General features: G+C 37.3%; 1 protein-coding gene across 2 annotated transcripts in view; it reads left to right on the top strand.

The window, feature by feature from the left end:
- Positions 1–12,746, top strand: part of SNX7 (sorting nexin 7) — a 30,921-nt gene that overhangs the window by 713 nt on the left and 17,462 nt on the right. For both annotated transcript variants that reach the window (XM_068405727.1, XM_068405728.1), the window contains exons 2-6: positions 5,948–6,130; positions 7,999–8,109; positions 8,528–8,692; positions 9,673–9,874; positions 11,790–11,989. In XM_068405727.1, the coding sequence (XP_068261828.1) occupies positions 5,948–6,130; positions 7,999–8,109; positions 8,528–8,692; positions 9,673–9,874; positions 11,790–11,989 (861 nt within the window). The remainder of the gene's footprint in view (positions 1–5,947; positions 6,131–7,998; positions 8,110–8,527; positions 8,693–9,672; positions 9,875–11,789; positions 11,990–12,746) is intronic.

The following is a 12,746-nucleotide window of genomic DNA, read 5'->3' as shown; positions in this document are numbered from 1 at the left end:
GTAACCTATCATCACATTTCTCATGTACCATATATGTATCTGTAAATGAAATAAACAGTCGCATTTAGTAATTGCAGTTGTATTTAAGTATAAATAAATATTTCCAAGTTTCAGTTTGAGTTTTCTTTTAAAAGACGAAGGCAAGTCCAGCACTTTCACATAGGACGTTCGAGAAGGTAACATCTGTATTTTGATGAAGGGAAGAAAGTGACTGTAACTGACGATGTATCAGCATCCACGTTCTGAAAGCACACAGAGCAGCTAGGTACGTGGGTGCCAGTCTCGCCGATATTGCTGATTTTAATTAAACAAGTGAAGTGCGATATGGCTGCCACCTATATTGTTTCTCATTTTGTACTGATTTGATTAAGACAAGACTTACCTCTTGCCTTCTCAGCCATTAAAGAAGAGAGCATGTCTTGGATCTATTGGCCTTACCAAGGCAGCATCTAAAATAAGGTCATACAGATAGGTTGAAAAATTATGTATAGGGGGCTAAGGCCCTGCTCACCTTCTAAGACTTCTGAACTGCTGTGTGACAGGGTGTGTTGCACTGGTGAGAAATAGCAGCTTTGTTTCCTATTTGAAAATGTGACACCAAATGTATTTTCAGTAGAACCAATTGTCAGATGAATTAATTGTGTATTTTTTATATTTCTTTAAATGAGAGACATTTTTTGGTATGCATGAATAAAAACATTGCAATAAGAGCTTCATTCTTAGGAGCTATGTATTTAAACTTTGACCATAGTAAAATTCCCGAAATTCATGGATTTTAAGGCCAGAAGGAACTATTAGGTGATTTAATGATCTGTAACATGCAAGACGTCAGGCAAAATTTCACCAAGTTATCTGTGTTTTTCTGAAGCCTAACTAGGGTCTGGCTAATCATATTTTCTAGAAAAGCAACAATCTTGATTTGACATAAGGAGATAAATGATTCACTGACCTTGCATGCAAAAGCAGTGCTAAAATATAATTTTAGTTGTTTCTCACTTTGAATCCTTTTGCTTTTACTAGGTAAGCTCAGGCAGTTCTGCATGTACGTATCTGCCTATCAATACAGTGTATCAACAGTTATGCTGCTTGTTTGTCAAGAGCAATGCTCCTAGGTAATAAATAAAAACAAGTGTAGTTGATACAAGTTACTGCTGTTATATGGCAAATATCTATATCTTTAAGTTTCTGCTACCTGGATTCATGCCAAATATTTCGTACTTATATTAAATCTTAACTACTATTAATGCATGCCACATGATAACTTATTCCTGAAAACAAGGAAATTTGTCGTACTATGTGAAAATACAGCATTCTTTCCAAAGCTTGGACACCTGCATTTAGTGGTTGCGCATAGACCAGAAATTCACAGTTTGCTCTCAGGTGCAATCTGAGGGCTGATCTTTTGAGCTGATGAAAATCTGTGAGGTTGATTGGGAATTACACCCCATTTGTTCATGTTCCATATATTCAAGGGAAACTGACAGACCAAATGTAGCTTCAGACTAAGTTTTGTAAAACCGATTTTTCCCTAGCGTACTGTTGCAGGACCACCTTGTTTTAAATTGTACCTTAATGGGGTTTCTCACACCACTATCTTTAAGGTATTGGTGTAGCATTTGCAGGCCAAGCAGGACAGCAGTGGCAGTGCAGTGTTCAGTGCCTGACACTGACATCGACTTCATTTTTCTCAGTTCAGTCAACGAAAGGTACCAGCTACCAAAATGGTGAAAAATGAGATTCTTAAAAATTGTCAACCTCAATACCCTAATGTAAACACAGGGCTTTTATTTTATGAAAATTCATAGACATTTAATCCAATAGTATCATAAACTATTGAGCCAGTATCCTGTGACATACCTCAAATGTTCTTCTTTGCTATATAGTATATCATATATTTGCTATCAGTATATGCTATACTAGCATCTTCTTTGGCAACTCTGATATCATGAAATGCTGTGTGACATGCATTTCACTTTATCCTAGTTTCTGTTACATGGAAGAAGTTCTGAGGTCTTTGTAGCACAGCTAACTGGGGGGGGGGGGAATGTGCGGCTGAGTTATGAGTCACACAAATACAGTGTTTTCAACCTGCTTTCTTCCATTAGTTTCAAAGTATAGAGTACCACATGGACTGCAATACCCATTCAGTTAATCTTTGCCTTCCTTGTTAACTGATAGGGTGACCTAGGCTTGACAGAGCTGTCAGCACTTTGGTTAATACCTAAAATCTTTAGCAGCTCTTCTTTCAAATTTTATAGCGTTTGTCTCCATAATTACAGAAAACTTAATTAATGGTATTTCTGGAAAAGATGTACATGCCACTTCAGAATTGCATAGAGGCTAATTTTTCTTCCAAAAACAAGTTGATGAAGGATTTGAGACTGATTTATAAGTGAATTTTTCAGCCAAGGAATTATTCTGTCTTCCTGAAACTCTTTGCTTCTTTGAAGAATGCTCCAACAACTAAGCTAGTCTTTTACAAGACAAACTCCACCACCACGTCCTTTATCTTCAGACCTGCTTTGGATCCCTGGCCTCAGAAGATTGCAAGCTCTGGATCCTTGCTGTGAGGGAGGGATGAATGGATGAGGTATGGAGGCCACTCTGATCTATGGTCTGGGAAGGAGTGGTGTTCAGGCAACCCCCCCGGCTTAATGTGTACAGAGAGCTGCAGGATCAGCTGCCCACTCAGCCTAGTTTGAGGCTGCTCCTGCTGCATGAGTGTTTTCCTTCCCTTACTTATTTTGGAGTCTTACTGACCCATTACAGCCAAATGTGAGCATGAGATAGGGTAACTGCAAGTATTAGAAGAAGGAGACCCCGAACAAAACCCTCATGCTGCCAGGGGCTTGTTGATTTTCTATCTGTTTGGTCTCCTGGCCAGTAAATCAAAATGCATGAACCTGTTTGCTGATTGGCACACACAGCTCTGCTGCCTGCTGTCAGTAGGGAAAGGGCTTTGAAGGGAGAAGGGGCACTGCGGGTAGGTGGGGCTGGGGGAGGTGTGGGAAAGGACATCATTATCTGGTACAGGACCTTGATTCTCTTTGCATAGATGAAGAGGAAAAAAGTTTTTTAAAAAAAAGTTACACAACCCAAGAGCTATAAGAATTGTCTGTTTTTCCTGTGCCACAAAACTCCTGCTCTCATCTGTATGCACACAAAAACATAGTTCCAACCACAAAATTACAGCTGTATAGAAAATAATAATCTTTTTTACCATTTCTGTGTGACATCAGATTTGTGTCACACAGACTTCAAGAACTGCTGGAAGTAAACCTGAAGTATCATGAGGATAAAGAAAGAGAAACAGATGCTTGTTTAAAACTCACATGTGTTCATTCATGTGCAGATGAACACTAGGGCTGTATTACAACTTAACTGAAGACCTGCTTATTCTATGGATTTTTACTGGCGATGTTTTGTTTCACAAACCACATATTCATAAGCCCTCCCATATAAAAACATGCTTTCAGAAACGTGCCTTTATAGAGCAATTTTTAGTAGCAACCTAGAAGGAGGAACAAAACATTAAGTTATTAATGACTCATGGAAAATGAGAAAATATGAAACACATTTGCCTTGATCCAATTTAGGCCTTGCAGAGACATTATTCCTCAAGTTATATGGCCATTCAAGTCCCTTACATGCTCCCATGCATTTTTCTTTCCCTGGAAATTTCCCATTGTCTCAGCGCTTTGTATCGCATGGTTTGCTCTGAGCTAGTGGTCCTCATTCTTCATGTAGAGCATGGTCAGATAGTGCTAGCAGGCAGTGAAAATAGCTTCTCTGTTTATCCTCCACCACTCAGGAAAATGCTGGCTGGATACCAGTATAGAAGTCATCCACAGGGACACACTGAGTAAAACCAAAATGACTTACGTGTGTACAAGTAAGCAGCTATATAATATTTAAAGCATAGCCTCTATTCTGTCCTGCTTTTGTCTCCCTGTTCAAAGAACTGTACCTAAGTGATGGGAGGAGAACTGGTACATCAGTGCTTTCTGTGCAAAATTATCAATATAAATTTCTACTCCATATTTGGGGGAGTACATTGATAAATCCAAGGGAAAGGGATGGCAGTAAGCAATGAGGCTTAAGGCAGGAAAAGAACAAGAGAGGAGAATGTGCTCCAGAGAAAGTTTAGATCCAGTTGAATTCAAAGGGAAAAAGGCAGCTCTCACCAAGCTAAGCAGCATTGTAGTGGCACGCTCTGCACTCCCATGAGATTGGCCTTGGGATGATACTGTGTCTCTAGTTTCTGTGGACTCCCACACTTCCACTCTTGCCATCTGAAGAGTTTTCTCTCTAGCAGCATTGCTTTTCTCCTTGCTCCATAGTGAGGCACTGGAAAGGGCAACTCTTTGCTACTTACTAGTTAGTGTAGCCTAACTACACTTTCAGAAAACAGATTAAAGTTTGTTATAAAAATACTTAATTGCATTGGATATATTAGAAAAAGTATATAAAATGTTTAATATTTAAAACATAATGGTTGATTTTAGTTGCCCAATGTCTCCATTTAGCCCGCAGCCAGGGCTAAACAATAACCAGTTCTCTATCACCCAATGACCTCCTCTCCAGCCAAGAAAGGGAATTGGGAAAAGGAGAGAGAATCATGGGCTGAAATTTAAACAGATTTAATAAAACTAGAAAACCAATATCAATACTAGTACAAAAGACACAACATTATACCTAACCCATATAGTGGCAGCAAGATCCTCAAGAGGGAACAACCAAAAAGACAGAACTAAAAGAAGCCCAGCCATCCCTAGCAAACTTTCCAATTTATAGTGAATGTGATGTTAATGTTACAGAATACACCTGTGGGCCAGCTTGGGTCAGCTGCCCTGGCTTTCGCTCCTCATAGTTTAAGCACCTGGCTAACTCAAAACTGCTGATGGCCTTGATCACCATGGAAACCCGCATACCATGGCTGGCCACGAACTAAAACAAAATGTAATAGAAAATTGATTCTATGATTTCATCCCAGTGAAACCAGGACACCCAAATTTATAATTTTTAGTGATTTATTAATTTATTATGCTCTTTTAGTTAGTGAATTTAATTTTTTTTTCTTAGTCACGGTATCCTTCATGATTTTAGGTTAGTAGATCTCATCCAGACTTGCATCTAAGAAAGAAAACGACAGGTTTATTTTGCCTGTTTCTAATTTCCACTCAGTTTCTCAGCATTTGAGTGATCACCATTGAATGCACTGAGCAGAAGCAGCTGCTATGGGGGCATATTCTTAGAGAGCTGGTGGTGGAAGTGGTTGATGCTATCAAAAAGTGGTTTTCCACTTCAGCAAAACAGTGGTTTGATTTTTTTTAGAAATTAAGCGACAAATTTGTACTGCATTACTTGCTGTTTTTAAAACGATTAAATGTATGTCTCCGTAAAAGTTTTCCATTTCAAACTTTATTTTAAAATGTACACAAACTGAAATATCCAATTCCAATAAAAATTCTCATTTGGATTTTGTCTTGTTTTCTTTTAAAGTCATCATTTTTTATCCATCCTGTTGAGGTTATCAGAGATAATTCAAACTTCTTAAGTCCTGAGTAACTGGCTATTAACAATTTTAATAAAGCTGGTAACTATCCTACACAATTACTGGGTGTTTGGATTCATAACTAATTTTAGCATTCATAGGCAAGTTATCTTTCTAGGTATGCATAACATTCTTGTCAAATGGTAGCATTTTGCTCTTTCATCAGTTTTAGAATAAATCTCATTCTTATTTCTTACATCCTCACTGAAGCAAATACTTAAAAAGATAATAGGTTTGCCATGTACTATATAATTCTTTCATCTGCTCTACGTTTTATTTGTTTTACCAGACAATTTTAAAACTTGCCATTTTAGCATCTGAGACGTATGTGTTTGCATGTGTGTTTGTATATAAATATGTATTGATAAGGATGTTCTCATGTCTTATCTGTAGGATACATCACTGTCTGAGGTAAACTCATTCAGTCCTTCAATGCCAATATCCCCCTCATCAATGATAAACCAGTATAAATTTGAAGATGAACCAGAATTAAGAGATCTCTTCATTACAGTCGATGATCCTGAAAGCCACATTACAGCCATTGAAACATTTATTACATACAGAGTAGTCACAAAGGTAAGCATCTGCTCATGGCTATAATGGCTTACATTGATAACAGTAGTAGCACTTTCACTCCTCTTGCATGCCATTCTCTGGGATAGCACTATATTTAAATCATACTCTGATTTTGCCATGAGTTATAGACCACTAAAACCATATGAAACTGTGTAGTAGATTCTGAAAAAAAAAAATCAGTATAAGTCTACACACACAGGTGCTTAGGTTTTTTATGCTGAGAAAATAGCTAATAATTCTTCAAAAGCCAAATCAGTTCTATATGAGAATAACATTTTCTATTGTGATCTTCAACAGGGATATGAAACAGCAGTAAGACTGATGCAATTCAAAGACACTATGTTAGCCCAAGTATTTATGACTTTTGGATCACTTGCAGGCTAGCAGTCTTTTGTCTTGCATAAATGTTACCTGCTACAAAGTCTTTCAGTTCCATTCTTTTGTAATTACAGCATCTCCTATCACATGGACATTTGTTTCCCATTTACAGTTGCATATGATTTCTGGGGAAACTGCCATAATTCTGCAATGAAAAAGTAATATTAGGAAACAACTAAGCCTATTTTTAGCTGTCCTGAATACAAATTATTTACTGGAAATAAGGAAGAAAGTCAGCCTTGTGAGACTAGCCTGCTCTTCTGGGATTACCAGCAAATATTCTGCAGGCTGCATTTTGAGAATGGCACTATTAATTTATTTTACTTTGAGTTCTTTTTAAAAGATTCATTTAAAACCAAATTTTCAAATGGGAATTATTCATCCTTAAATAAGAGGAGATATCAATTCCTCATAAAATATTTAAAGAGTAGGAAGAGAGCTATCTTCATTAGGTTGCTACAGTAATATTCACTTTATGCGTGTTTTTGTAGATGAGAGAATGTTTTTTTCTTCAGGCAAGTATGGAAGGGCTGTAAGGTGGATTGCTTTTGCTTTTTTATCTGTTCTATCCTTTCTTATCGTATTTAATTTGAAATGCTGGTTGTTGATGATAAAGTAATAGCATTCCTTCCACATACCTTGAAAAATTTTTATTCAACCCTGAAAATGTTTAGATTACAAAAGCGTGTTTTGAGGTTTTTAGAATTTACTTGCATCACATTATAAATCTCTGTGCAACAATGAATGCTAAGCAGCACACATTAATGAAAACACGGGCTCTTTGTGGCTTGATTCTAGAAGACAGAGCAGTGATAAAATAAATCTCATGGTCTGACAATTTTGCAACACTGTAATAAGCATTTTTTTTCTAGGCATTAAAGGTTTGTTGGCAAGTTCTAACAACGGGCTACAAAACTGGAATTGATGATGGAACGCAGAATCCATTAAGCAGCGCAGGGAGTGTTATTGCTATGATATGCTGAAGTTTTCATGTTTTGAATGTGGGAATTGTTGACTAGTGTCAATGGGTCCCGAGGGTGGATGTCAGCTATTTGGTTTTTTTTTCAGAATGTTAAAAAATGGACTTTCCTCACTCGTAGATTACTAATCACTTTATAAGAAGTGCGCTAAAAGTAACGAACATAACCGTGATTGCTAAAAGAAAAATGCCACACTAAAATCATGATTGAAATCTTTTGAAAACATTGTGGTAGGCTAATTATGACAAGTCACTCTGTGTGCAGTTTAGTGCTTGCTTTTCTTTTTCTTTTTACAACAGAACTTTGATTTCTTTCTAAAATGGGATGTGTTTTATCATTTCAAGTAGTTGATCATTGCACTTTATAAACCAGCAAGCAAATAACATGGGCAAAATAGAATCATGTATGTACTTCCTTCAAGTACTCAGTTTTCTCCAAAATTAAAATTATTTTGTTCTTTTTTTTCTGGTATTCTAACCTGGGTCTGTTTTTTCTGCCTCTGGTTTTTAGACATCTCGTGGTGAATTTGACTCCAGTGAATATGAAGTTCGAAGACGATATCAGGATTTCCTTTGGTTGAAGAGCAAACTTGAAGAAGCACATCCGACACTGATTATTCCTGTTTGTTTGCTAAAACTTAAGTTATTTTTATTTGTTTATAAGATGGCTTCAGTTTTATACAGAGATGTTTGAGGTCTTTCTTCAGTTTCTGAAATCTCACAAATGTTAAACCAACCTAGTTTCATTAGCTTTATACATATGTGATAATTAAAAATCCCATAAAGGTATTTCTTACATTTGTAATTGTGCCATTTGCAGTAATTTATGTCCTTCTTTCTTAGTTGTACTTGTATTCTTCTGCACTGTGTGCTACAAGAACCATGTTATACCACTGTTGAATGAGATATCTTTATAACAATTTGGTTTTTGCATGGTGGGTTCTACAAGGAATACCGATGGTTTTTAGTAAGTAAAAGAACTATTACAATAGCCTGAATATTATGCAAATTATGCAATATATTTTTTCTTTTTTCCTTAGCCATTGCCTGAAAAATTCATAATGAAAGGAATGGTGGAACGATTTAGTGATGAATTCATTGAGACTCGAAGAAAAGCTTTACATAAATTTTTGAACCGTATTGCTGATCATCCAACTTTAACTTTTAATGAAGACTTCAAAATTTTTCTTACTGCGCAGGCCTGGGTAAAATGACTTTATTTTTATTTACAGTTATGTGAAACCACGTCTTGTGCTAGTAGAATATGTCAGGAGTCTCCCTAGTTCAGTATTCAATAGTGTCCTCCCACGGCTTGTTACAGAATTGTCAGAAGGCGGCAGGGGATTTATGAAATATTCATCCCCGAGACAACCTTTTCTTCTGTGCTTTTGGTAATCATGCATGTGGCGATAAATATTGCTGTACCTTCCAAAGCAGTTTTTGTTGCTGCTTTTTGGATTTTTGTGGCAAATTCACAATATTTCAACTCTGCATGCTTTTTGGTATATATATATATATATAAGCTTCCAAGGTTATATGAAAAGTAGTATGTTAAATTAATTATTGTTTTGGCATGGCACTGTCTTTTTCATCTGCTTTTTTTTTTAAAGTTATACTGGTCTCATAAAAGAAAAGTACAGCCTTTGAATTTCCTGTTGTATTTTTGCAAGATGAGTCCAGTTGAAAATAGGAGTTTTGTACTCAGAAAAGCCTCTGAACTTCAGCAAAGGTTATTCTAGCAGCATATAAAAAGAGTTACAAAAAAACCCAGATGGATTACTTCTTCCAGTAGGAACATTGTTTGCTTTTCTCAATGACTTATTTCTGCAATCATTGCCTCTGCTTTCCTGTTCAAAAGGCTAAATTGCAAACTAGCTAACTCGCCCTAAGGAATGAAAGGGTAAAGGTTCTCTGCAGTTTTTAATCACTCTTGTGAGAGCATGACACACAGCATGCTTGTGTTTGCCCAGAGAGGTTTAGTTAATACATGCACAGGACAGGTATGGTTCTGACACTGGCCTAGTAATTTTAAAGTAAGATTTATACCCTAAAAAGACACACAGAGGCTTATGTGTGTAGTTTTGGTTTGTTTTTTTTTTTTTAAAAAAAAAAGCTTTAAAGTATGCATTATTTTCAGAGAATTTTAAAAAGTACATGAAGTAAACATGGCTTGTTCTGTCTATAGGAACTCTCCTCACACAAGAAGCAGGGTCCCGGTTTGCTGAGCAGGATGGGACAGACTGTCAGAGCTGTGGCATCCTCAGTAAGAGGAGGAGTTAAAAATCGTCCTGAAATGTTTACAGAAATGAACAATTACATGGAAACTTTTAGTCAGAAAATAAACGTACTAGACAAAATAGCTCATAGAATTTACAAGGAAGAAAGGGGTAAGTAGAAAACAAGTATCAGTTTTATTGATTTAAGAAATTAATATATTGGAAAAGTAAATTAGTTTTCATTGTGCCAGGCAAAATACTCTCCAGCAAGCAGGGGAAAAGGGAGATTTGTGTTTATACTGTGCTTTTTGTAATGGTCATTCTTTTGGCAGACCTTCAAGTTTGTTTTAGTAAGTTGTTAAGAGTTTTAACATGTCATTGAATTACTTGATAAGGAACTTAGAAAGAAGAAAACGTAGCAAATATGGCTATGTTGTTACTTGTGCTTTTTGGAAAGCTGCATGACCTTCTGTTTTGTACTTTCAGTGGAATGTAAATAGTCAGTTTTCTGTGCTGTCTCGTACTGGCATAGTGCTGCCTAGATTCCAGATCTCTAAACATCTCTTTTTTGGTTTCATTCTGCACCTTTTTTTCTGTGTTGACCAAGTAGATTTTATTTTTTTTTAATAGCTTTACTGTTGGCCATAATTTCTGTCATGGGAAACTGTGCCTGTTAGAGTTTTCTTAAGAAGGATGACTTAATCTCAATTTTCTCCTTAAGTAACAGCAGTTTGCACACCTACTTGGAACACTGGCTTACTGACTTTCTGAGACTGACCCTGACCTCAGACTAGGCCATTCAGTAGAATTTGCACCGGTCAGCACTTGAGGGATTTTATTGTCTATATAATATAATCTGAAGAACTGCACTGTGTTCTTTAATAACTGTGCCCTTGTGCTTTATTGTGCAGTACCAGATCTCAGCGTGTCCTCACTAAATTGGAGGGATCTTATAAAAGGAAAATACATGTTGGTGAAAAGAATTCCTTTTGATATTGTTCATTTCAGTGGAGATAGCTGGCTGAGGTCTGTAGGTTCAAGGCATCAGTGCCAAAATATTTCCTGGAAAACCTTATGAATTTTGACATGCTCCCAAATGCTGCAGGTTATATCTTCTTTCTAGATTTTCCAAATAGCACATGGCAGAACACTTATGTGCAGGGTCACACTGTTGTGGATATGAACTGTTGATAGCTGTGATTCAGAGAACATTCCTGCTTGCAGTAGCTTAACATGGGATTCTTAATTACATCTTCCATGGAGGTTTTTTTTTGTCCAATTAATCTCAAAGTAAACATTACACTCTTCGTGCCACACGGCTGCTTTGCATCTTTTCTTGGACATTTCTTCATTATAAATTCAGTTGCGATGAAGTTGTGTTTTCAGTACATGACCAATGCGTCCACAGTACACTCCTGTGAACATGCAGCTTCCAGGTCATACCCAGCCTTGCCCAAGTTTAGCTCTACCAAATGGCACAGTGAATTCTGGGCCTTCTTTCTGCTTACAGACTATCACATGCCCTAGAGACATAGGAGAAATAATTAGTGGATATCCTTATGTTTAGATTAATAGAAACTACTAAAGGAGATGACATCTGCAGAACTGGAATGAACTTCAGTATGTCTTCTGAAGCTTTTGGGACATACCAAGGCTGCTAGTTTTAATAACCGAGACAGGTATGTCCCAAAAGCTTTCAGAACTCACAGCAGTAGAAGCAAGTCAGACCAGCTGCTGCCCATGGCCACTATGGCTCCTGTCCCTCTGTATGAAGACAACATGAAGTAATTCAGGTCATTGGGTGATCTGAATACAACTCTTCAGGTCTACCTGAGTATGTGTGTCCTTTTGAAATGACTGGGGCATTTTTGCTGATAGATTCCTAGGAGCTACTTAATTACAATACATTAATTGATTAGTTTATTCATAAACAATGAACTGGAGTTTACTTATCTTGGTCATTTGAGCAAATTTAAACATTAGCCTCAGCCTCTTGCTTTGCTCACAGTAAATATGAAGTTAGAATTAGTATCACTTAGGCATCTGTTCATGAACAAAAGACTAATGTGTATATGTTCCTGTTAAGAGTATTTTAATGAAATGAAGGAATACGGCCCCATCCACACACTCTGGTCAGCATCCGAAGAAGATATAGCAGACTCCCTAAAAGGTGTTGCCTGCTGCATCGACAAGTGTTGCAAGGCTACAGAGAAGCGAATGGCAGGGCTCTCAGAAAACCTGCTGCCGATTTTACATGAATACGTTCTCTACAGTGAAATTCTGATGGTAAGGTTTCCTTAAGGATTACTTATGGCTGTATATAAAATTTGGCTTAGTCCATTGACAAACTCTAGAAGAGAATTTGTAACTGATGAAAGTGATTTGGCAGTCCCTCTATTTACTGTGGTTACTAAACACACACAGCATAGGATAGCTGTCCGTTAGCAGGGAATCTGGTTGGTCCTGTTTCCCTTGCTAATCAGGCAAGAGGCACCCCTTCCAGATGAGAAGAGCGTGATAGTTTTGCATGGCAGGCAGCCCTTGGTAGCTGTGCAAGAGAGTGCCTGGTTTTGTCTTCAGAGAGCTCTGCATTGTAGCAGAGAGGCAGGAACACAGAAAGGTTTGGGGAACAACAGCTGAGAAAGACCTCCTCTGACACTGCTGGAATATGAACTCATTGAGTAACAGATGGTGTGGGGGAAAAGGAGTGGAGAGGTTTTTCCCTTTCTAGGAGATGTTCCTAAACTATGTTTTCTTTTTCCAGAACAGCAGGGAACTTCCAGTCCCTGTGCCATTATATAAGCATGTGTTAGTCTTTGCCATAAGCTGATGCTCTCCATTCCTTTTATGTATGTATTTTTCTTACACTTGAAGAGAATGTAAAAAATCTGACTACAGAGTTCATAAAGTCAGTGCTGATGGATAATCAACATAATTAAGTAACTGAATTCAGCATGTCATAATTCCCACTCTGCTGCCTCCAGAAAGCAGAAATTGTGTACAAACTCCTCTTTGTCTCAGTTTTGAGCAATGAAAGCTGCAG

The sequence above is a fragment of the Nyctibius grandis genome, chromosome 8 (genome assembly GCF_013368605.1).
Source record: "Nyctibius grandis isolate bNycGra1 chromosome 8, bNycGra1.pri, whole genome shotgun sequence".
Lineage (NCBI taxonomy): Eukaryota > Metazoa > Chordata > Aves > Nyctibiiformes > Nyctibiidae > Nyctibius > Nyctibius grandis.
The sequence above is the reverse complement of the archived record's forward strand: the minus strand, read 5'-3'. Positions and strand labels throughout refer to the sequence as shown.